This window comes from Alexandromys fortis, unplaced genomic scaffold, assembly GCF_014885135.2.
Source record: "Alexandromys fortis isolate MF-2015 unplaced genomic scaffold, M_Fortis_MF-2015_v1.1 scaffold_229, whole genome shotgun sequence".
NCBI classification, from domain to species: Eukaryota; Metazoa; Chordata; class Mammalia; order Rodentia; family Cricetidae; genus Alexandromys; species Alexandromys fortis.
The window spans coordinates 180,991-207,020 of record NW_026068122.1 but is presented as its reverse complement, the minus strand read 5'-3'; the positions used below and the strand labels follow the sequence as shown (position 1 = coordinate 207,020).

Below are 26,030 nucleotides of genomic sequence, written 5' to 3'. Positions count from 1 at the left end.
ACTTTGACCACATCACCCCATTATTTTGACACTCTTATAAGAAGGACCTGAACCATATACATAGATGCTGTACATGATAGGTAAAGGTCCAAAGTACCCAATGAAGAAAAAAATAAAACAAAATAAAACAAAAAATCAACCTAGGACATTCGGGAATCTCAGTCAGTGCTGAAATGATTAACAGGTTAAAAATCCTCACCTCAGCAGAATTTCATTTTTTATGAAATATCTCTGACTTGACAACAAATGGGAATTTACAGGAAGCAGCTTGTGAGATGAAATGTTACAAATACGGTTGAAATTCTCTTTGTCTTCCCACCCAGCCATTCTTTTCTTCTTCCTCTCCCTGTAAAGTAAGCATTTTTCTAAATGTCATTGTTAATTCCCATGCACAGCTACACGGGCTTCATTGTGTCCCTAAACAATGTACAGTATTGCCTTGAGACATATCACTCGATACCTTCTGCAACTAGTTCTGTTTAGCATTCAACTTAGGAGTTTTCTCCAGATTCCTGAAGTTAATAGCTATTCTTAATTAATTTTCATTGTTATATTATGTTCCACTGAAAAAATTTTCCTCGGGGACTGAAAATTTAACTCAGTTCAGTGTTTATCGTAAACATCAGTAAATGTCCCGATACTAAGTATTGTGTGTGTGTGTGTGTGTGTGTGTGTAAAGGTATCTCTGTCACAATTCTTCATGTCAGTATTGCAACTCAAAAGCAATCACATATAATCGTAAGCAAGCAGTCACGGGTGTGTTTATTTCAGTAAGATTTTCTTTGTGCATATATCTACACACACATATATATATATACATACATACGTATGTATACATACACACACACACACACACACACACATACTGAGACAGGGTCAAAGTCTTGGCTGTCCTGGAGCTAGCTCACTTATATAGACCGATTTGGTCTCGGACTCACAGAGATTCTCCTGGCCCTGCCTCCCAAGTGCTTGGATTACAGGCATGTGTCACCACACCCAACCATTATTCCTTTTCAACATACAAAAGCAGCGGGTTTTATTATGACATTTTCATGCATATCCATCACTGGATTTGTTCTTATTCGTCTTCCTCCTTCCTTGTCCTCTCCCGTATTTTTCTGTTGCCTTCCTCTGCTCCCCTTCTCCCTCAGAAGCTCCCCTTCTTGTGATCACCCCTTCTTGTTGATCCCGCTCATCACACGTGTGTCGTTTATCTCATTTCCCCTTCCCTGTGTCACGCACTGTCACTTCAGGTCTCTTGCTTCCTTCCTACAGTCCCCTTCCTACAGTCCCCTTCCTACTTACCCCCCCCACCCCTTTAAATCTGTAGTTTACATATGAGAGGAAACAGGGGGATTTGTCTTTCAGAGTCTGGCTTCCAATGATTTCCAGTTCCATTCATTTTCCTGCAAATGCCACGGTTTCATTTCGGTCTAGGACCGAATAAATATGCATGTGAGCCACATGTTTTTTGTCCATTCATCTGTTGATGGACATGTAGTCTGGTTTCATTTCTTTGCTAACGTGAATCGTGAGGCCATAGGCATGATGTGCAAAGATCTCTGTGGCGTGCTCACTGACTCCTTCAGGTATGTCTCCAAGAGGCTATAGGACACATAGCAAACAGTTCTATTGTCATTTTTTTAATTTAATTAATTATTATCATGTGTGTATGTGTGTGTGTGTGTGTGTGTATTCATGACGGGGAGCGGGTGGTGGCGGTGGTCAGAATGCCTTGTTGTGCATGTGTAGCTCAAAGGACCAGTTTGTTGAGTCAGTTCTTTCCAGCCAGATTTCATGGTTTCCAAGGATCTGATTCAAGTCTCCAGTCTTGCATGGCATGCAGCTCTTCCTGTTTAACTATCTTTGGGCCTCTGTCTTCAGTTTTTTTGAGACGCCCTCACACTAACTTCCACAGTGGCTGCAACCAGTTCACATTCCCACTACATAAGGATTCCTCTTTCTCTACATCTCCATCAGTATTTATGGTTGGTTGTGGCTAGTCACACAGACTGGGGTGAGATAACGGTTTGGAACTGTTTTAACTTGTAATTTTATGACAGGTAAAAATGTTGAACACTTTCAGATATTTATTGGGCATTTGTATTTTTCTTTTGAGAACTATCTGTTCCATTCATCGGCCCATTTGTTGATTGGGTGGTCAGTTCTTCCGGTGTTTTATTGTCACAATCTTTTATGCGGTCTAGATGCTAATTCCTGTAGGATGTGTGGTTGGCAGAGGTACCTCACTCTATAGGCAGCCTCCTCGCTTTGGAGACTGTTTTAATGTGCAGAAGCTTTCTCATTCCACACAACTCCCAGGGTGGAGGCGGTGCACACCGTTAATCTTCACTCGGGAGGCAGAGGCAAGTGGATCTCTGTGAGTTCAAGCCAGCTTGGTCTACAGAGTGAGTTCCATGACACCTAGGGCCACACAATAAAAACCTGTCTTGAAAAAGCAAAGCAAACAAAGAATGTAATTGTAATTTCTTTTGATGTGGATGGCATTGCTTTTCTGTGCCCCTCCCAGTGTTAGCTATTTTTACAATACGGATTCTGCCACCCATGATCATGGGAGGTCTTGTTTTAAAATGAGCTCTTCATTGCTTTCTTTGGTATCTTAAAATTTCCACAATAGATTTTTTCTACCTCCTTGGTTAGGTGTATTTCTAGGTATTTTGCTTTTCTTAAAGTTATTATTTAAAAAAAAGTTACTATTTTAATTTTCCTGACTTCTTTCTTGGCAAATTTATTATTGTTATTTGTGAAAGCTGTTGATGAAATAAAAAATAAATTTTTTTCCAAAGACTCCTGGTTTCTGTGGATTGACTGTGTCCTTTTCCTTTGCTGAAAGTATTTGTCAGATTTAGAAACTGTCTTGTAAAGCTGCTAGGGTTTTGTAACTATAAGATCATATTGTGTGCAAATAGAGATCATTTGTGCCTTTCTTTTTAATTTTGCTTTATCCCCTTTTTTCCATTCTCTTGTCTTACTGCTCTAGCTAATATCTCAAGTGCTATATTGCATAAGAACAGTGAGAATGGGAACCTTTGCCTCATTCACAATCTTAAAGAAAATTAGATAAAACTTCAGTTTATCTCTACTTGGTAGGGAGAGAGGTTTGTGGTATAGACTGTTTATTAAGTTGAGACATGTCTTTTGTATTCCTAGCTTCTTTAGGGATTTTATCATAATCAAATAAATTTTGTTAAGGATCTTTTCTACACTTATTGAGACAATAAGGTGATTGGTACACTTAAGAATTATATTTATCAGCTTGGAAATGTTGAACTAAACTTGCAACCCTGAAATGAAACCATCTTGGACATGGTGTATAATCATGTGTTCATGTTTGAAAGAATTTTATCTTGGAAGCTTGTGTCTGTATTCAATAAGAGGGTTGGTTGACTTTTTTTTAATCTCCTTACCTGGGCTTGGTGTCAGAGTAATACTGGCTTTGTAGAATGAATATGGTAGTATCTCTTCCTTTTCTGTTTTGTGGAACAGTTTGAGGAATACAATATTAACTCTTCCTTCAAGGTTTGGGAGAATTCATTGGTAAATTCACTCAGTCCTGGATTTTAATTTCTGGGGATGATTTTTATAACTGCTTTAATATTTTTGCTTTGCTATGGATCTTTTAGGTTGATCGTACACTTTTGATTTGATTTTGGTCTTCATGTGCCTTGATATTTATCCATCTCTTCTAAATCTTCCAGTGTTTTAGAATATGTGTTTTCTAAGTATCTTTATCTCGGGGACCTCAGTGGAGTCTGTAGTACACCTGTGTTTGTTTGTTTTTTTTATCAATAATTATATTCATTTGGGTTCTTCTTCCTCTCTTTTGTTTTGATTTGCAGGGGGATGCCAGTATTGTTTATCTTTTCAAGGAACCAACATTTCGTTTGATGGACTATATGTATTGTTATTTTGATCTCCACTTCATTCATTTCTGCCTTAATTTCTATTTTTTTCAGGTTGCTTGCTGCTTTGAAGTTTGGTTTATTCTTGTTTATCTTAGACCTTGAGGTGCACTCTTCAGTTATTTATTGGGGACCTTGCTGATTTTGTAATGTGAGCAACCCTTATTATTTTCCCGCTTCATGTTTTTGACAGCTAACACTGCATCACAAAGAGATTCTCAGTTTCCTTGATGAATTCTTCCCACATTTCTTACTTTTTCATCTAAATCGCTGTTTTTTCTCGTTCAGTTTTCTGACTTTCTCTTCAGTGTTGCTGACTTTGCCTGTCCAGTGCCTGTACTAAATCACCTGATTATTTCTTCCTTTTCTGATCATTTTTATTAGTAAGTTTTAAATTTTCATCCAATATTTTGAACTATTGTTAAGATTTATGAGGTCAGTAGTTGAAAAATTTAGTTTTTGGGGGCCATGAGCTTTGGTAGCTGTAATAAAATAGCGTGGCCAAAGGAAACTTAAAGGAGAAAGTTTCTTTGGCCTCTGGTTCCACGCGGAGACTCTAGACTGGTGGGGGAGGCATGAGAGCAGAAAGTTGATCACCTACTTTATCCACATGTAGGAAACAAAAAGGACAGACGTGTATGGACTTCTTCCTGCCAGGCTCCAAGTCTGTAAAGTCCATAACCTCTCCAAACAGCGCCACCAACTGGGGATTCGGTGTCCAACTACATGAGCTTGTTCGGAACATTTCTCATTCAAATCACCACAGACCATATTGGCTTTTTCGTACTTCTTGTTTCTGTAAACATGATTTGTACACCTTTTGGTTTAGATAGCTTTTCCAGTTTTATTTAAGGATTTTTATTTTGAGCTGCCTAATTTTGCGAACTCAAACTTAGGTCTCTTGAGAACTCACCCTCTCTCCGTTCCTCCAGCTTGAAGTGGTTGACGACTTAGGTCGGGATAGAGGCTGTCTTCCACTTGCATTGGGAGTGTAAGCGGCAAGCACATCACTGAGACCTGTACAAACAGAGGACCTATCTGCATACTCTCAAGGCATCCCAAGTATTAATCTCCCTGTTGGAGGGATGCAGCTGTGGTTGTCCAGTAAACCACCGATGTGTTCAAATTTTCAGGCTTTACAAAAGTGGATTGTGGGTAGAATAGATCTGGTGGTTGATTGACCAGCTGAGCTCTGACGTGGAGCTACCAAACTCCAAGGTGAGTTTGGGCTGCTGAGATCTGCTCCTGGCAGGTGAGGCTGGGACTGCCTCTCCCTGTGCAATTCTCTGCCTGAGCTGGGTGTCCTGCCGCCTACATTTTTCTACTTGTATTATCTGGCCATCTTGCTGTCTGCAACTGCCTTCCAGGGCTGTCTGTCACCCTGGGAATGCGTTAGATTAAGTTCAAGCTCCCCACCCTGTGTTTATTTCCTCTTCAGGTGACCACAGTAGCTCAGATAAAGATAATTAGTATTTATTACTAAATAATAAATTCTCTCTCAAGATAGTGCCGGACCCTTGCCCACATATAGAATGATAACACGGTGTTCCGTCTGAAGAATGAACCATTGAACCATAAAAACCTGTATTGTGTTTGAGGTTTGTGAGGGCTGTGAACTTGTCCCAAAGGAAAGACTCTTATCAGGGCCACTTGACTAACCTTTAGTAATCTTCCCCTCCATCCTAACCTCTGGAAGCCACAGAGAGAGCTGTCTTCACCTTGGTTTTTCTGTGAGTTGTCTGTGTTTTTCTGTCTTGGTGAATTTCTGGAACTAGATCTCTCTCTGGAATAATCACCACCCCACACCCCAGTTTCACGCGGAGACCAGCTTGGCCTTAAATTCACTATGTAGTGTAGAACAACCTTGAAGTTTTTTTCTATCTTTTTTTTCATGAGACGGGGTCTCTCTATGTAGCTCTGACTGGCCTGGAACTTGCTATATAGACCAGGCTGGCTTCAGACTCAAAAATCCACCTGTTTCTGCCTCCCGAGTGTTAAAATTAAAGGCATGGACCACTATACGTGGAAACCTTGAACAATACATCGTCCTGTCTTCACTTTGCAAGTGTTAGTTTGTAGATGTGGGCTGTGGTTCACCATGCCTGGATGGAGAGCCTTCCCCCCCTTTGGTTCTTCTCCTTCACTGGTCATCTTACCTACAAGTCCTCTCAGACTTCTTATAATAATAATCAACATCATTATTATTAGATAAAATAAGTGTTGAGTTAGTTGTGGCTCACAGGCCCCAACTGGGTTCCCAGTCCAGTTCTAGAAGGTGCAGATCCTTCATTTGAACTCTTCTTATCTTTGGGAGCCAATTTATGGGAGATTATGTAACATTTAGAAGGCTATGCCTCAAAGGTATCCATCTCTTCTGGTGAGCCAAGATCAAACAATGAAAATATGATGTCTAGGCAAACTTGTACTAAAGATTATATTGGAAAACAACCCCAAAATTAACCACTATAAGCTTCAAAGGGTCTCTTTTTCTGGCATGAATGACTCAGGGGTATTCTGAACACTGGGGTTCATGTAACTTTTTATCCAAAATACACCACAAATATTTCTTAGCTGATGTAACCTCATGGCCTGTACGAAATGACTATTGAGTTTAAGTAAAAGTACAGGTGCCAAACATCATCTGAAGTTATATGCTAAATATGTATACTAAGATGTATGACTGTGTACATCCATAGATACTAGACACAAATGCATACAAAAGCATGTTAAGCCACAATCAATTAAGAGAACAATGAAAATATCAAGTCTAGTAGTTAAAGCTGCAAGATGACTATTCGCTGCCCTAACCACAGTGGACAGTGCCTATGCCCTGACTCTCCAAGTCTGTATTATGGGCTTTGGAATGGAAATGCTCCCACGTTGGGGTCCTGAAGCCTGCGGTGCAGTCATGGTCTTATGTAAGCTGCTTTAGCATACTCGCCCTTTCCTCCTGTGTTTTAGTCTCCATAAAGTGTTATTATTCAGGAAAAACTGTGCCGAATTTGGAGAAAGGATTTAAAATAGCATAGAACAAATGATAATGTAAGATTATTAACAAGTTTCAAATATCTTTTAAACTACACATGACTAACTTTGGTCTTCTGGCTCTCCTGGCTGGTGCGGGGCAATGCCTGGGGTGGCTGATATCAGTAAATGCCACCTGCATGCGCGCCTTGTGCTGGGTGTGCAGGCTGGTGGTGAAGCATCGGCAGGCTGGCTGAAGGCCATTCTGGGAGCCAGTCCATTTCATATATCATCAATCACTTACTCTCCTCGCCTGGGCAGACAACTCCAGATAAAACACCCTTTTTAGCAGGTCAGTGGTGGTGCACGCATTTAATCCCAGCCCTCGGGAGTCAGAAGCAGGTGTATCTCTGAGTTGGAAGCCAGCCTGATCTAGTTCCAGGACAGCCAGGGCTACACAGAAACATCTTGTCTCAAAACACCAAAAAAACCCCGTGGCCCAGCTGCAGTTGGGGTCTGCGTTGAACTCTGTGGCACAGGTTACCACTAGGGCTCGTAGAGAGGCCCTGGATCTAGCCTGCGGCCTGGGTGGGGTCAGGGGGACCATGCCACAGCAGGGGCCGTACAGATATGGCCTACTACCCCAGGTGTCATCTGGGTTTAGGCTGCCGCTGAGGGCCATATCTGGGCCGTGGCCCAGGGTCCAGATTAACACTCATGACTCCGGTTGCCACCGAGCACCATGAAGAAGTCCAGAGTCAAACCAGCAACCTGCGTCTGGGTTGGTGACTGAGGGCCAGGATGCATCCATAGCTGAGTGGCCTACGCTGCTACTCAATGATATGGTGACAGCTGGGCCAGAGCTGCAGCTGAGGGCCATGTCAGGGTCCGTGGCCCCACCGTAGCCAGGATCTGTGCTGACGTCCGATGCTCCTGCTACCATGGAAGGCCATGAAGACACAAGATCAAGGGCCAAGTTAGTGCCTCAGGGCCATCCTGCCACTAAAGGCAGTGGTGATGTCCAGACCCAATTGCTGCTAAGGACCATGTTGGCATCCAAAGTACTACCGCGGGTGGGGGTCTGATATGAAGTATGGGTCCTGCACTGCCACAAATGGTCATATAGAGACATAGGGTTGAGGCCACAACCTGAGTCCTTGGTGGTATCCAGCTACCACAAGACTGCTGGAGCCATTCCCACCTCAGTGGCCATTCCCTCTACCCAGAGCCAGGATGTCGACCTGTCCTAAGCTGCTGCCAAGGATCATATCTGGGTCTGTAATTCAGCTACAGCTGTGGTCTGTGATAATTTCTGTGGCCAGTGGCACCTCAGGAGGTCTTAGGAATAATGCGAGATGAAATCAGAGGACTATACTGAGCCAGTTCCTGCCCTTCACTGCCCTGGGAAAGCTAGCCTTACCCTCTCACTGCCTACTACAGCAAGAGAGCTGGCCCCTGCACTTGAAAGGGCCCCCACGCCTTACCACATGCGAGGATGAACCTACCCTGTGGGCATGTATGTAGGGGAGCTGACTCCACCACTGAGGCAGGTGGCTCCATCTGACTGGCCTGGCTAACACTCAGGCCCACCGTATCTAGGTCTTTCTGGAGCTCCTGAAGGAACTGGTCCTGTGGAACGATACCCACAAGATCTCCAAGACACAGGATACCCCAGAAGAGCTCCAGCAAACATCCAGTGAGGATGGTGTACCAAAAAACACAGGCCTCAAACCATGTACAGCTGTCGGTCGAGCCAATGGGACAGTGTATACTATATGACACACTGAAGCTTCCGATGTCATCAGGATGGGTGAAGAGGTGATGGAGAGTCAGGGGAGGAGAAGCAGGATTTTTTGCTGTTTTGGGTGTGTTTTTTTGTTCTGTTACTGTTTATTTTTTGTTCTTGCTTTTGTTTGCTTGATTATTTTTCTTTCGTGGGTGCAGGAAATGCAACAGGGATGAGGGAGGACTATGGGGGACCAGGAAGTGAACAGAATTGGGGTGTACAATGTGAAACCCCGAAAGATTCAATAAAGAAGGTAAAAACAAAAAAGGTGCGTGCCCCTTTGATACTTTCAAGAGTCACAGTGAGAGACACCACTTCCTAAGTCTTTTTAGATCTGATCTTCTCTAGATATTCTTTCCCTTCAGTTCCAATACATAAGGAGAATGAGCCTCCAGGGCAGTGTCTGGACTGTACATGAAACACATGTGGGTTCCGAGTCTAGAGCATTTAAGCTAGTGATGAGACACACAGGCCAAGAATGATGTGCACAGAACCTTGGCGTTAAGAGAAGGGTAAGGGGCGGGGGGGGGGGTTAGGACAGGAGCCTAGGACAATTATCACCTGGTCATGCTGAGACCTTGTGAAGACCAAAATGCCATCATCATCAAATTGGAGTCATTTCTTTCTCTTCTTCCTTCGCCTTCCCTTCCTATTTTTCTTTTTAAAGAGCATTTTCTTTAAAACGATAACTGATTTTGGGATTGGGTGGCATGCATGTGCTACACTACTGTGCACGTGTGAAGGATAATGGATCAATGGACAACGTGTGGGAGTCAGCTCTCTCCTCCCACCACCTATGTGGGTCCTCAGCCTTCGTGGCAAGTACCTTTACCTGCTTTTCTGTGTTCAAAGTCTAAGTTGGGTACTTTTCAGAATTCTAAACAAGTTTTCAATGCTTTAGAAAGGCCTTAGCACGAGAATTATTTCACAGAAGCACATGCAACTCGTGCACACAAGGAAAAGCAGCCTTTCGGGCGAGACGATGGATCACTGAAGCAGTGACGTCCTCAGAAGACTTATCCTGTCTACATGAACACGGATGGGAAGAAATCTAGAAAAGGCGGAAGTCCTACCCAAGCAGAAGCTTTGAACAGAGATTGGAGAGAGGATTTCACACTCTAAGAATTGCCTTTCCTTCTCTAACCTGGATACTAATTTTTTTACAGGTACAAGACAGGTACAAGAGTTGGGGGTGTGGCTCAGAGGCAGAGCCCGACAAAGAAGTCTGAGTCCTGGTCCTTAGCATTGGGACAAGGAGAGTGACAGGGAGAATCATCATCATCAAGTTTTAAAGATGTCTTTAAAGTAACTTTTGAAATAAAACATCTAGAGGCAATGCTCTCATTTTTAATTTTTTTTTCTAAAATGATTTATTTGTTACGTGTATTCATGTTTTGCCTGCTGGATTCCCTTGGTAACCAGAAGAGGGTGTTAGATCCCCTGTACTGGAGTTACAGATGGTCATGAGCCACAATGGGAATGCTGGCAACTGAACTGGGTCCTCTGGAAGTGCAGCAAGAGTTTTTAACTGCTGAGCCATCACTCTAGGCCAAGGTGATTTCTTTAAAAAGGACACTACCTTTTTAAATAAATAGTATTCTGATTAACTTGGAAGAATGGTGAAGTGAAAACAAAACAAAACCTTCCTCTTCCCCACAGACAAAAACAAAAGAAAAAAAAAAACCCACAAGGATTCAGCCCCTGCTACAGGCTATTTGGATGGCCAGGATGGAGTTGTTGGGAGCCATGGCTCAGCATGTGCAGAGTTTGAGTAAGTTCTAACCATTCTGTTTTGTTTTTCAAGTGACAAAATACTTGTGTGTTTATGTTCTATTGGTGTCTCTGGACCAAGGCTGACTCTGCCCATTCCTCTGCTTGGCCAAACCTGTTATGATTTATCCTACCTGGTGACCCTGCCACCCCCAGCTCCTGCCGATTATTAAGCCACATAAAGTCACTTTGAAGAACAACCGAGAAAACTAAAAATTCATGTGAAGCAGGAGAATGGGAGATGTTGAGGTGATAGGGAAACACATTACAGCAGCTTTGCTTGTTCACTTTTTTAAGTCTGAAATAACGCACATTATTTATTGAATATTTTCGGAATCCTTAAAAGCTTTTATTCATTTGTGCATGTGTGTGTGTGTGTGTGTGTGTGTGTGTGTACGTATATGGGCATGCACATGCTGTTATTTAGAGAGAAGGTCTAAGGGCAGCTGGCCGGACTCTTCACACAACATGGGAGTCTCTGGGATCTAACTTAGGCCAAGGTGTTGGCAAGAAGGCACCTTTACCTTCTGGCCCAACTCTCTAACTTTGGATTCTTTTAGGAGGACCTACTCTTCTGTATCTACGCCTCATGATCCATTCTACTAAGGACTAAGAGTTTTGATTGATACAGGGCTGTCTGCACAGAAATCACCCTGGAAGATTTTGAAAATAGAATTCACAGAGAACTACTTCTATTGTTATGGTTATAGATTTGAGATGGACCCTGGGTTGTCGATGTTTAAAACGTCCTGATTCTGATGTAACCTCATGCCCAAATGTATGACTTTCTGCTAGACAGCTAAGAAGACTCAAAGTCAAAGATATTTCCTTTCAATTAACACTGTTCACAATTACAAAACCATTACTAGGTACACTCCACCAAGACATAGATATTCACTTCCATTGAAATTTCCTACAGGTTTGATTACTTTTAGGGTATTACTAGGAAGAGTTGTTTGTCTACATTTGAAAAGTTCCAATTAAAAAAAAAAGTTTTCAATTTTAGCACATTTCAAGTACAAATTTCCTTAGTTTGTTAAGAACTAAATTCTAAAATAGAAGCAATGGCTCTTTGGTGCCACCTTGTGGCAAAGTAAGAGATGGTCATCCCTAAATCATCCCTAAACTGTGAAGACATTGCTGACTAGCTCCCTACTTACACAGCGAAACATACACACCACACTGGATTGACTTTATTTGGCAAGAAGTTTCCTTAATCCTCTCTTCTAAGATATTTTTATGAGGGTTATCATCACTAGTAGGAAGTATAGCTGCAGAAGTTACAAACATTAGTATTTCTCTTGAGAGAAGACCCCACCAGCTGTGACTTTGATCAAGTCAATCTTTCTGTGCCTCAGTTTCCTTATCTAGATCATCTACGGGCATCATGCATTTTAAAGAGGCAAAATGAAGCAGCTGGTATACCATGCAGGAATCAATCATCCATGCTCATTAAAAACAGGCAAACAAACAAAAGAACGAGGGAGGATTTCTTCTATTCTGCTACCATCTCTAAAATGCCAAGACGGGAAACTCTAAGGACACAAGGGGTCCTACTGTCTGGGTGACATGATTTTACAAAAGGTAGTAACAGCCTTTCCCCCTGTAAATGTCTGCATGTTCAACTGCATACAAAATTACATACACACATGATTGTGCATGCCTCTACTCCAGCACTTAAGAGGCTGATTGATGTAAGATCTCAAGTTCACAAACAAAACCAACTGCTACCACCACCAAAAACCCAAAATCTGTTACTGCCTCCTTAACCTCATCAGATTCAAAGGAAATATGAAATAATCAGACACTTTTGCATTTTCAAGTTCCACGTCTACCAACGTCTACAACAAAGGCTTCAAACTGTATTGTACTGGGGACTCAGCTCAGTGCTTGAATATTTCCACAGTATGTACAAGATCCAGGTAATTCTGCAGAAAGAAGAGAAAAACATCTATTTTATCTCTAGACATTCAACGTTTTGTCTTCCCCAAGTTTCTGTATTAATTTGCCTAGCAGCTGGATCTTATTTTTACCTTAATGGTCACCTGTGCTCCTTCTGCAGGGATCACTCCCTCCATAGTGAGGAGCTGAGGTTTGGAGAGAACAGTCTATGGGCCCTGGTCTACAGAAGCTGGCTAATAGTGAAGGCTTAAAGTATATATAGACCTGCCTATCCATTAGCAGAATGTGAACGGTAGCCAGGCATGGTGACTCATGCAGTACTCTCTTGCTATGAATTGGGGGTCAGCTTAGGCTGCACTGTGACCTCATTTCAACACAAACAACCCACCCCCAAAGGTGGAGTGGTGAGTAGGAGCAGGTCGAGGGAACTGCAGACATGAGAGGAACTAAGGATGGGTTATGCCGAACTCCCTAGATCATATTCAAACACCTGGATTTTGCCCTCAGCATAAGGAGACTTTAAGGATACTGCAGTGTCGTTCTGCTTGCACTGATGCTTTTCCTCAGGAGAATGAATCTTAGGAGCCCACACAGACGAAATATCTCTGGCCAAAGACAAACTCTCATTGTAACTGGAGAAAGGGCTGCTGTAGAACCTTCCCCCAGACTAGAGAGAGACACTACCAGCTCTAGACCTTTAACTGAGAAAGATTATGCCATGCTGATAAGACTCAAATAAGGAAAGTTATGCTCTGTGAAATCGGAGTGCCCAGGAAGCCACTAGGAGGAAAAGCTCCAGACATAGCTGCAGGTGGGTAAAAAGGCATCTCCACCACAGAAAGTAAGTATAGGTAAGCCTCTAGCTATCAAGGGTCAGGCATCAAATCCTCTTCCTCAAGATTTCTACTGAAATCTTTATTGTACTAGGAAGAAGCCGCATTGAATCCTGGTCCAGTGCTGGATCCTGGAGATGATGCCACCACAGGGGGTATTCTCTCATGGATAAAAGTGCTGCCAGACAAATGATTATAAACTGGTTGAATGAATGTGAGTTCAAGATCAGGGCTGGCTGCTTCTGCATGCTGAGGGACATCTATAGACACCACCCTCCTTGCTTCTGGTGTGGGTCTACTGGCAAACGTGTACATTTGCAACAGCAGAAGCTCCCTGATCCCTGCCTTGTGTTTGTGTGGTGTGGTGCCTGTGCTCCAATCTCCCAGAAGAGGATTTGCACCGCCTTGAATTACCACCCATGTTCACTTGACCACTTTGGGAAAGACTGCCACTAATTTTAAAATTTGGCAATTTACTTTAAAACCTCATTTTGTATGTGTATTTGCTCATATATATAGGTCACAGTACAACTTACAAGAGTGCTTCTCTCAAGTACGGGGGGCTTGAATTCAGGCCATCAAGTCTGGTGGCATTTATCTTGACTTGCTGAGCCATCTTATTGCACAACTACTTCCTTTAGCTAACAGAATCCTAGAGCTACTTAACATACGGGGACTGCATGACTCGTACTTGTAGGCATCCTTCAGGGAGCTTCAAGACAATGAGAGAGCAAGACACACTGTCTACAGATGACAGACGAGACGAAGCTCTGCAGGGCATTCCAACTGGACAGAAAAGTACCTTGTCTAAAGTTCAGTATGGCGGCAAAGTAGGATTTAAAGAGAAGAGCTGGGTATCGGCCTATGCCGTCAACCACATCACACCACCTCTTACAATAACGGAAGAGAAACTTTTGTTTAGTTCTATTTTATGAAAGGCAAACAAACTGCAGAAATCTGAAGTTTTATTTCAGGAATCACCACGGATTTTGCTTTTACTCTAAAGGTTATTTTATACACAGTGTTCAGAAATACATCTATTTGTAGTTGTATCAGTTTTGTCAAATGCAAAGGACAAGCATGACTCATACAAATATATTTTAAATAAGCCTTGAATCAGAATTTAATTGCTAAATGACTCATCTATTGGAAAAGTACTGTTTCACATTCCAAATTATTTTCTCAAACTAAAAAGAGTACAAGTGTATCAAACCTTTGCCAGTATTTTTAAAAACCATGTCCAGTTACAAATTAATTTAAAACTTCTTTAAAATTAATAATCAAGTGATGTTCCCTATTATGCAACTATTATCACTTCAACAACCTTCGAATAAACATTACTTGTAAATTTTGGACAATTAAAAACTATAAAATGAGATTGTTGCCAGAAGGGAAACGACTGAAGTTAAAAACACACAGACATTTATTTAGGAGGTACAATCACTAGAGTCCTTATATGTCAATGATCATTCCACATCATAATCACATGTATTCTTTTAAGTCTACACCAAGTCATGCTGGCAATGCTTTCCAGGTAAGCCATAACAATATCTCCTATTAGATTCTATTCATTTTAATTGTAAACAAAGTACCTGAATAAAATACCTTAAAATTTTACAACAGGAAGACGATCTTAAAAACGAAACCATCAAGCTTTAAACACGGCTACAACAATGGTGGGCACAGTGATGGGCGAAGGAGCTGCACGGAGTCAGCACACAATCATCACTCAGCGGTTTCGCATCTGACAATTTTACACATGCTCTTTCAAATAACCTAAAACCTTTTTTTTAAAGGTAAATGGGGCAGAAGGAAAAAGCACTGAAGTTTACAATTAAATTATTGGTAGGTTCCACTTTAAAGGCCAGCCTGATTAACACAGTGAATTCCAGGACAGCTAGGGATATGTAGAGACCTCCAAAAAGGTCAACTGTGAATTGTAAATAAGGAAAGCCAAATATCTTTGAAGCCCATAAAGAGGTACTAAGAAATACAATCAATCATTACTTTAGCTTGTGATTAAATGTACTTCCAGAGTCCAGTATAATCGGAAATTCCATGAGCGAGTGCTTCTCAAAGGTGGGTTTCCATCAGAACTACACAGAATGAGCTTCTAAAGGCAACAGGGGGTAGACTTGGTCAAAACACATTATATAAAATTGTTATCCAACAAAGAAATAATTTTGACTTAGCTGTTCTTGGAAGGGACCTAGGTATCAGTAAGTTCTAAGCTCTGCAGGGCATTCTAACATGCAGCTAAGGTTGAGAACCACCAAGTCAACTCAGTCTGAACTATTTAAGAAAATAAATGGAAGACTGGAGCAAAGGGAAATTTGCATTGTAAGTTACAAATGAAACAAACACTATTATATATTTACTGCTTGCTTGGTCTTATTCACAAACCATTAGATGATGCTCCTTCACTTTCTTGTTACACAAGACTACTGTACATCTGCCACGGCATTTTCCTATGGTCAATATTTAAAATTCTGAGCTACAAGAATTGTATCAATGAAAGCAAGCTATTGCTACTCATGCTCAATCGTAACAAGCAAAGCTATGCATTTGGCTCCTTTAAGTTACTTTTAAGAATTATAAATAGGTATCAGCCCACAGAAAGAACAGATTGTGAATTACTGCAGAAAAGCTTACTCGACAAACTAAAAAAAGAAAAAAAACCTGTAACTTGGCTGAAATTGTGCAATCACTGAAACATGAACCAGGAAGCTGTAATTATAACAGAACGCTGATGCGTCCTCAGGAGCAACTGCAGCCGAGTAGCTAGGCTGAGACAAGGTTTCCCCAGGGGGTACTTGCCCCGTGAAGTACGAATACGAGCACAACAATAATTACTGTTCTATATGCACCAACTTTAATACAGTTTTACAACAATACCTCTAATAATTTTACAATTAAATTAAAATATGTCATACTCTTCTATACTACTTTGGTGTCAACATTTTAAAAACATATCAGCTAATTTTGAAAATATACAATTCAACATGATCCTATCAATATCAAGCACATTTTGTAGTGGACTAAAGACATTCAACCATGCACAATCCAGTGTTCAATTCCTAAATGATAAATAACAATGCTGATTGACTTTTACTCTGAAAACCACTGAAAACTGCACATCTCTTGTAAGACTGACAGTGCTCACAAACATGCAAAAACACGTACACACTTCCATTCTTCCTGAAGGAATGTTACAAAATGCCCATTTTTTTAAAAAAAATAAAGATAATAAAGTTGTAATTATGATAAATTACTGCATTTCAACCCATTAGTTTCTTAACATTGTCACTTAAACCCTTTAGAAATGTTCCTATAGTCTGCGACTGAACATGAATCAACTTTGATTTCAGCTTTTAGAAGACTTAGTCACAATCACACGATAGCTGCCTTTTAGTAAAATGGTGACATCCAGTGGACAAATGGTAAAAAGCTTGTTCAAACTCCCATTGCTATTTGGATCATAAAGATATGAAGCACTCTGAACTCCACTCATTGTGAGACTTAAGAAGCTGCCTGTTTCTAAATCTTAAACAAATCTTGTCTTCCCCTTCCTGTCTCGAATCGGTACTGAAGCTGGGTCAGTAATTATGCTGGGCTCTTCAGGCACCACACTTGAAGTTATTACTTTGTCTTGCTTCTATTTCTCTCAGCACAAACTAAGTGACTCATCTCTAGGCATGGAAGAACAGAAATATGAGAAATATATTTAAATACAAATGAATAGTGTAAAAATTTGAAAAGTTGACATCTGAGCTGGTTTGCATTTATAATTTATGACATAGTGCTAAATATAAATAAGGGATTTAGTCATTAATGCTAAAAATCAAATTACATCCTCTCACCTCCCTGCTTAAATATTATGAAAGAATACATATTTCATCAATGATTGCTTCAGTGTTTAAAAACTTACTTTTACAAATCAGTATAAATGAATACATATACATTGTTTAAATAAAAGTAGAAAGGTTCCACGATAGCTATGATTTACCACTGATTACAGATATTTTATGTATGTTCTAAGTACAAAATGCAGCAGCAATGCCAACACTCAGTGTCATAAACCGCTGAAGGCAAGACTGCTAGGTTTAATTCCTTGGAAAACTGAAAAGAAGTTTCACAAAGAAATTGCAATAAGCAAAAGGAAATATTGGAGAACTGTTATTTGTAAATAAGTTGCCAAATGAAGAAACCTCTTTTTAAAAAAAGATTAAGAATGTAAAAGTACATTTTAATATTAAAAAAGCATTTTTAAAAATCTATAACAACTTTGTGACAAACTCTGCATTTGAAAAAGGCCTGTAAAAACAGCAGGACAGAACTGCCCTCATCACCTTTTACTTTTTCTCGTGAGAAAAAAAGTGTATGCTTCTCTACAACCGTAAGTGATGCTAAAATAGGCATTTATAAAATGGCAAGAAGATTTCACGGAAGTTTCTGGTGTTTTATAATCATTGGCATTGAGGCCATCAGTAGGTCACAAGTAAATCTTTTCTAGCTAAAAGCAAAGAGGAACATAAAGTTTTTAAATGATTAGGTTTGTTGTCTGCGTTTTGCCGATCTCATTTTTTCAAAGCGTGATTCCATTTCTTCCAAGACCTTTGGTGTATACCGCACCACTAATTTAACCTTCCCTTGGGCTGCTTTCAGTAGTTCCACAGCTTTCTCATGATGCTCTCCTTCGACACTCTGGAAAAGTGCACATACACAAACAACATGTAATTCAACAATTAATAAGTAAACAAGTTCATAAGTAATCTAACCTGTAAAAAAATGTTTAAAACATAATTAAACATTTTAAGCGTTAATTCATTTCAGCATTACAAAAATAATAATCAATGCAAATTCCTATGAGACACATTTGTGCACTCTAGGAATACACACCTTATTACTGCAATAGGGCATCAGTAGATCAAATAACTGTCATTCTACACATGTAAAATGCCGGTTTATTTCTAACCTAACACACAGCTTTAGCTCCTCGAAAGCACTGCTGACTTACACTGGCGTTGCTCTATAGCCTACACTTACAACTCTGGGCTGGGGATCTAACTTAGTGGTCAAGCGGTTGCCTGGTATTATGAGTTAAGTGTTCACCCACCGAAAACCTCCATTACCACTAGCTACCAAAACAACCACACAACACTGTACAGAGCAGTAGCACCTGGGCTCCTCTCAAGGGGTTTTAAAACTCAGTCTAGGAAGCTTTCCCCTTTTTTACCTTCTGATTCGATAGCTCCAGTGCACCCCCAAGTGGCTACATCGCATTATTACAAAGAGCAAAAATAAATAGATTTATCTTTACCACTCCGTTAACAGAAAGTAGCTGATCTCCTCGCTTGAGGCCCCCATGTCTGTCAGCAATTCCACCCGGAATTATTCGTGAGATATAGATTGGTGAGTTTTGTTCTTTGCCTCCCATGATATTGAATCCAAGGCCTTCTTCTGTTTTGGGTAACTCAACAACTCGGGGGTGGGAGTGCCCTTCACTGGCAGCAAATGCAGCAACAGTAGCCTGAAAAAAATATACACATTTAAGAAACAAACTTTTTTGTTTGTTTGTTTTTCGAGGCAGGGTTTTTCTGTGGCTTTGGAGCATGTCCTGGAACTAGCTCTGTAGACCAGGCTGGTCTCGAACTCACAGAGATCCGCCTGCCTCTGCCTCCCGAGTGAACAAACTTATTTTTGAGGGGTTGGGGTTTGAAACCAGGGACTCAGATATGCAAAGCACTGTGGATCGCTCTACATCTTTGAACCACACAGCTTTTCATTTGTGAGCATCCACAACTTCACTGTAAGTCAAACAAGTTTGCAGGAGATAACTGAAAATATAAATACTCAGAGATCACATAGGAAGTAAACTTCAGATCACACTAGCTCCTCCAGATCTCAGAAACATGCTGCCGCAGGTACACAGTGCTGCTCAAGAAGGCATGCAACAGATGTGTAGATATTAAGAGGGAAGCCCTGCTTGAGGATGTCAACAGCCCTGAGCTGGTTTCTTCAGGGGCCTCTGGGCAAGGCACAACCTACCTACATCAATGTGTCCTTCTAGGAAGTCATTTTGGCTGCTATATTGTTTGAACTAAATACTAAATAACAAAAACTTCAAGAAATAACTCAACATTTAGAAAAGGAAAGATGCTTTTTGTTGCTTTGGCTAAAGTATCTAGCTACACCTAAAAAGAAAATGATATAGAAGAGATATAACTATGTCTGATTATATTCTAACACGGGTTTACATTCTGTTTCCTTTCCCATTTAAAGGCACCATTTTCATTATGGATCCTGAATGGAAAATCAAAAATGAGGAGGGAGGAAAAAGACATTGAGACTTACTGAATGCCAACTACTATCTCAGAAGCACTAAAAAAGACCCCAATCTACAAACAACCAAGACTCGCAAGCTCTGAGGGTTATAAGTCAGAGAGAACCAATTTCTTTTGGGGGTGAAGGCATAAAACAGGCTAGCTTCAAACTCTTCATGCCTTAGCCTAAAGTGCTGGGATTGCAAGTATGTTGACAAAACTTGCAAAAAAAAAAAAAGTTTCTTTTCTGAGACAGGGTCTAATTTAGCCCAGGCTGGCCCCAAGCATGTTACAGACCCAATAACCTTAAATTTCTGCTCCTCCTGCCCCACCTCCCTAATGATGGTATTATAGGCATACACCACCACACCTGGTTTTATGTGGTGCTAAGGATTGAGGGAGCTCAAAGCCTTATGCACACTAGGCAGACACTATAAACTGAACTAGGCCCACACACCTTCCCAAACCCCAAGTGTCTACGAATTTAGCAACTTGGACCAAATGAAACCTACACATTTAAATACTTGTACTTAATGAAGACTCTGGTACTTCCCTTTGTGAACCAGTAACTAGCAATACAAAATAGCCTGCTATTAAGTACTTGCAATATATGTTAACGTATTCTAAGTACATAAGATACACATCTTGTTGGGGAATATTATTTTAAGGCGTGTTACTTTATGCTGTGGAACATTTTGTTTACTGATGTAAAGAGAGTTGTTTTTGTTTATGATGCAATTTTTTAACTTTGTGAAGCTGTGTTATTGTGCCTGTTTAAAATACCTGATAGCTCTAAAGAGTTGAATGGCCAATACTGAAGCAGAGGCAAGGAGAGGTGGGGCTGGCATGCAGAGAGTATAAATAGGAGGAGAAATGAGGAAGAGGAGCAAGAAAGAGAGAACAAGGAAAGGAAGATGTCAGGGGCCAGCCAACCATGGAGTAAGATATATAGTGAAAGTAAGATATACAGAAGTAAGAAAAGGAAAAATTCCAAAGACAAAAGGTAGTCAGAATAATTTAAAAGTTAGATAAGCTGGAAAGAAACAAAATAAGCTAAGGCTGGGTATTAATAAGTTAGAATAAATCTCTGTGTGTGATTTATTTGGGATCTGAGTAGTGGCTCCCAAAAAAGCCAAGAGCTAAAGAGAAAAGAGTAAAACACATAACAACATCTAGCTCAATGTCTGAGTTATTTGAGGAAAATAACATCGGTACAAAAACAAAACAAACAAAAACACAGAAAAACCCACCCACACACAAACATGTCATGGACAGCCCTGAGGAGGTGGCCTAAGACCAACTAACACTGTCCAATATGTGCAGGGCCAAAGTCAAGGGAAAAATCCAAGAGCAATGTGAGGGCTTACCCTAGAGCCCCCAGGATTATCGTTCACACATTGCTGTGTGGGGTAAGGAAAGCAGTGTACCTTTATGCTTCTTCATCAACAATGAAGTCATCTTCATTGATTATAATCACAAATCTGCATAATGTACTGAATACAATTATATAAGGTATGCTATACATATTACTGTATTCTCAGTATATTGTCCAAATAGTATCACAAAATCTTATAAAGCCAACAAAACATTCCTATTTCTTAGTATTTGAGATATATAGCATAGTTTGGAATATATGCTAGTTTTAAAAGATACTATATATCTTATAATTGCATGTTAAATCTTCAATTATGACTTCTGTACTTTATATACACATACATACACATACCTACATATACGCACACATATACAGACAGCTTGTATGTCTCTGTGTGAGCATGTGCTGACTCCCTGGCTAATGAGCACCCAGGATATTCACCTCTTTATTCCTCCAGCACTAGGGTTATAGACACTGTTATTCTGAGCATTTACTTGGAAGTCGGGGATCTGTACTTATGCCCTATTGCTTGGATAAGCACTTTACCCAGTAAGCTATCTCCCAGGCCATGTTCTAGTTTCTGTGTTTTGGAACCCCACTTTTGATACCTTTGCAGTTGCATTAGCTCTCACTTCAGGGCTGCTACTGATGTCCACAGTTTCATAAACATGCTCATACACCTGCAAAACACAAAGTTTTCAAATTTAAGTTCTAGAGAAGCTAACAAATATGTTAAAATTTCCCAAAGACATTTTTGTAAAATGTAAATGCTTTCCTATTTGGCATTTCAAAAAAAAAAAAAAAAAAAAAAGAAAAAAAAAAACTTCTTTCTTTTTTAGTGATGGTACTGTGAGTTGAACCCGGGATTTCATACATGTTAGGCACATACAAAATCTGCATCTCAATTCTACCACTGAGCTTACGCCCAGCTAAAATTTCCAAAAAATGAGAGACAACACCAGTTCTAATGTTTTCTTTTTTTCAGGCAGGCTGATCTATAACTCACTGTGTAGGTCAGGCTGTGCTGTATCTCATGGGCATTCTCCTGTCTCACCCTCCTGAGTGTTGAGATTACAGGCTTGAGCCACCATGTCCAGCTCTAGTTCATTTTCTATTGCATTTCTGAATTCAGATTTCAGTGTATTTCTGTAGCTAATTAACTCAAAATCTAAGCAAATATCAACCATGTTAGCTTACCTCCCTCACAGCATTGCAGAACTCACTCTGAAGGACTCTTTGCAAAGCCTGAAGTTTCTGTGGTGGCACCTCTCCACTCCTTTGTAGTTTTTCCAACAATTCAATTGCTCTGCAGATATCTACAGGAAAACAAAACACAAGTGGTAATTCTTGCTAAGAACCCTCTCATTCCTTTAGAACATTGAAGGTGCTAAAAATTAATGTAAAGGCTATCTAGGTGTGGTGCCCAATACCAATAATCCTCACTCCAGAAGCTGAGGCAGGGTGATCACCATCTGTTAAAGACCAGCTTGGGTTTCAATACTGCCTCAAGAACAAAGCAAATAACCCCAAACCCCCAATTCCCCAAAAGACAAAGAATATATAATAAAAAAGAAAAATCTTTAATCAGAAAAGTTAACAGTATTATCATCCATTATTTAGTCAATAAAAATTTACCTAATCATCTCATTGGTATCCAAAGCGGCCAGCCAGTACAAGAGACCATGTGCTAGTGACTTTGCTGTTACTTCCGGAAGGAAAACATGATACATATGTAATACAGACTGTTCCATGACACATGGAAATGCAATTAGTTGTTAGGATCACTAACACTGTTTTAATTCAGACATGTCCAGATACAGTTTACAAAACAGAAAGAAAAAATAGCTTTATCAGCCTGATCCTAATTAATGCTTGTGTGTAACCTTGGATAAATTTCCCAGATTGTAAAACATCAATAATAGTAACACATTCAGGAAAAAGAAAAGGAAATAAAAAGGCTCAAAGCACATATATGCCACATTGGTATGGACTCATCTTAAATATTAAGGGGAGCCAGGTGGTGGCGGCACAGGCCTCTAATCTCTGCACTAGGGAGGCAGAGACAGGTTGTAGCTCTGTGAGTTTGAGTCCAGCCTGGTCTACAGAGTGAGTTCCAGCAGGCTCCAAAGCTACAGAGAACCCTGCTTGAAAAATCAATCAATAAACAAACAGACAGCCAGGCAGCGGTGGCGCACGCCTTTAATCCCAGCACTCGGGAGGCAGAGGCAGGCGGATCTCTGGGAGTTCGAGGCCAGCTTGGCCTCCAAGAGCTAGTTCTGGGACAGGCACCAAAGCTACAGAGAAACCCTGTCTCGAAAAACCAAAAAAAAAATAAAATAAACAGATAAACAAACAAACACTAAGGGATCAGAAGTTCTGCAGTTAAGAGCAATTCCAGATTCCCAGTACCCACTTGGGCATCTCGCAATTACTTAAAACTCCACTTCTAGGGATCTGGTAACCTTGTCTGGTCTCTTACCACCATCTAACACACACAACTTAAAAAGAAAGAAACTGAAAAAGAAAAAAAAAAAAAGAATTACACACATACACACACAAATTAGGTTACTGTGATTGGGAAATGTCCAAATGGGTTTTATGAACAAAGAACTTTCGAAGATGAAGATTCATGTTATAATTCATGTTATAACAGAGGGGATCATGACCTCTGTTCTGATCCCCAAGGTTTTTCTGCACCCATGCCTAAATGTATTATTAACACTAATTAACCAAAATTTCAGTAAATTTTAATCTTGTTCATTTACCTCCAAAGATTAGCATTCCTACTAGTCTACATATTCTAGTCCTCAAACACTTTTGACTTAGTGGGGGAAGTTTTGGATTTCATGCTATACTAAAGAACCAGATATTTACTTCATAGAATTAGGACTTTTCTTGGCACTTGCAGATGAAAAGGTCCAAGTAAACTGAGCAGGGAAACAAAGCGTTGATTCAGTTCTGGATAATAAAAGCGTAAACTGTTTTTAATTAAGCAGACTACTTCTGCTTTGATTTGCCACCTCCAGAGTGGCTAGGAAATGTTGTTTCCAGAGTGGCTGGCTTACAAAGTTACGATTTATTATCCACACTAAAATCCTGTAAGTAGGCCTGGAAATGTAGCTCAGTGGTAGAGTGCTCACCTACTGTGTGCAATGCCCTCAGCTCAGTAGCCAACTGAAAAGTCGGAAAGCGGAAGGGAGAAGGGAGGAGTGGAGAGAAGAAGTCCAGCAAATTAACACTGGGAAGCAAGCTAAACTCTATTAAATCTAAACTGTACCAAAAAGCTCATGGAGTTTGCACTCTGGTGAATTATACTTTGATGAGTTAGAAGACAGACAGGAATTTACTCATAGGTGCTGGTTTACTGTGAACTCTTGAGAGTATCTGCCAGGTCTGTTAAGATTCCTCAATCAGAATCTGACTTGATGTCGTCTGACTTGCTGACCCTGTTAACTGGCCTTCATTGCCACCATTTTGAGTTTTCTACTGTATAACTAAAAACTTTGTAACCGCAAACAGCAAATGCCAGAGGATCAGGGTCCACATTTTGTGCTTCATTTAAAAATACCAAGAATGCCAACTTGTTAGAAACCTCCAATTACTCTGCTTAACACAACAGATTTGTTCCTATCCACAAGGCACACTGACATTATGCTCAAGAAGAAAATGTCACAGTTGTAAGCTTACCTTAGTCTTTCCCAAGCTACCCTCCATCACAGACTGCCGCTTTAATTAAAGCCCTGATAGGCTGGAGAAAAACAAGTCCGCGGAAAGCGGCTCTTTTAAGTGCACCAACTTTAAAATTATTTCCTTCTTGGACAATATTAATATAGAGACTGCAAATACTAATATATGCAAAGTAGTGTCAAACTCCATTCCACGCTTTGTTTGCCAACAGGCACTTCCTGAGTACTCTAACTTGCAGTTGTAAAAAGCTTGCTCCAGTTGTTTGAAATCTAACGATTTGGGCAGGGCAGAGAAATCTGCAACTAACCACCGGCAGACTACTTCCACGTTTTATTTTTCGTGACTGTTTGCTCTAAGAAGCAATCAACCAACCAGGTTGGCAACTGTAGGGCTTCTAAGGACTAGTGTCGCACTTAGGAGTGATTTACAACTAACTACTACTCCACCTAGTTACGTAATCTTCCCAAGACCAAGCCAGTCGGATTGTTTTTAAAGCATCCCCCCCCCCCCCCCTCCGTGACGGGAAGGAATGCAAAAGCCAAGACATACCAACTCAAGGCCCAGGAGGCTGTGGTCAGAGTAATGAAGGCGTCTGTGTTGAAAAGCGGGCGAGGGAGTTTATGCGGGAATGTGCCTGTGTCTGCCAAGTGTACGAATGAGGGCGAAAGGGTACACGAATTCGTTCACGCACGGGGGGCAATGAAGGTAGACAGTCTCGAACAGCGAGTGGGGCTCTCACTTTTAGGGTTTATAAGGCCGAAAGCCGCGTCTGCAGTGACCCAGGGAGTGTCCGTGCCTGCCGTCGCGAGCAGGTCGTCAGGACCGAGGTGCGCGCACCGTCGGGGTGAACGGAGGGGGTCTGGCGAGCTTTCAAACCGCGGCCAGCGCCTCCCGCGAGCAGCGGCCGGCACGAAGGCCGGGGAGCCGCTCCGAGTGTCAGCGCCCCGGCCACCTCGCTTCCGCTCCGGCCCGCCAGGCGTTCCGTGAGTCCCCACCCGCTCCGCCCACCGCGGTCGCGGGAGCCGCTGCACTCACCCCTCTCCAGCCGGACAGGTTCGCCCAGCGCCGCCATCTTCTCTTCGGCGATGCGGACCCACAGGAAATGACGACACGGAGGCCGCGGTGGGCGGGGCCGGGAAGCCGGAAGAGTGCGGAGGGTTAGTAACGCGAGAGCCCGAAGGACGCGGTTCCCCTACGCAGAGCTGTGGCGGCTGAGGGTTCGCCGTCGAGCTGTTGCTCGCCGTTCGTTCTGTGCTCGTCCACTTGCAACCATCTGAGGTTGAAAAGAACCGATCTCCCGAATTGTCCCCTGCCTCGGGGAAGCCATGTCTTTAGTTACAGGCTCTGCTTGGTCCGCGGCAGCCAGCTTCTGACCTTGGACTTGCACACTGACCACCTCTCCACGTCCAAGACTCTTAGAAAAAAAAAATAATAATCCACAATTTGACTCTTTCCCACAAGTCTGTT

The 26,030-nt window shown here is 41.2% G+C and overlaps 1 protein-coding gene across 1 annotated transcript; it reads right to left on the bottom strand.

Moving 5' to 3' along the window:
* Positions 1-14,126: 14,126 nt before the first annotated feature.
* Positions 14,127-25,688, bottom strand: Lin7c (lin-7 homolog C, crumbs cell polarity complex component). Its single transcript, XM_050125369.1, has 5 exons — positions 25,599-25,688; positions 22,074-22,192; positions 21,485-21,556; positions 18,499-18,708; positions 14,127-17,882 (listed from the first exon to the last, which is right to left on the bottom strand). Exons 1-5 carry the CDS (start codon positions 25,633-25,635, stop codon positions 17,727-17,729), a joined length of 594 nt encoding a protein of 197 aa, XP_049981326.1. The 5' UTR covers positions 25,636-25,688; the 3' UTR covers positions 14,127-17,726.
* Positions 25,689-26,030: the final 342 nt, after the last annotated feature.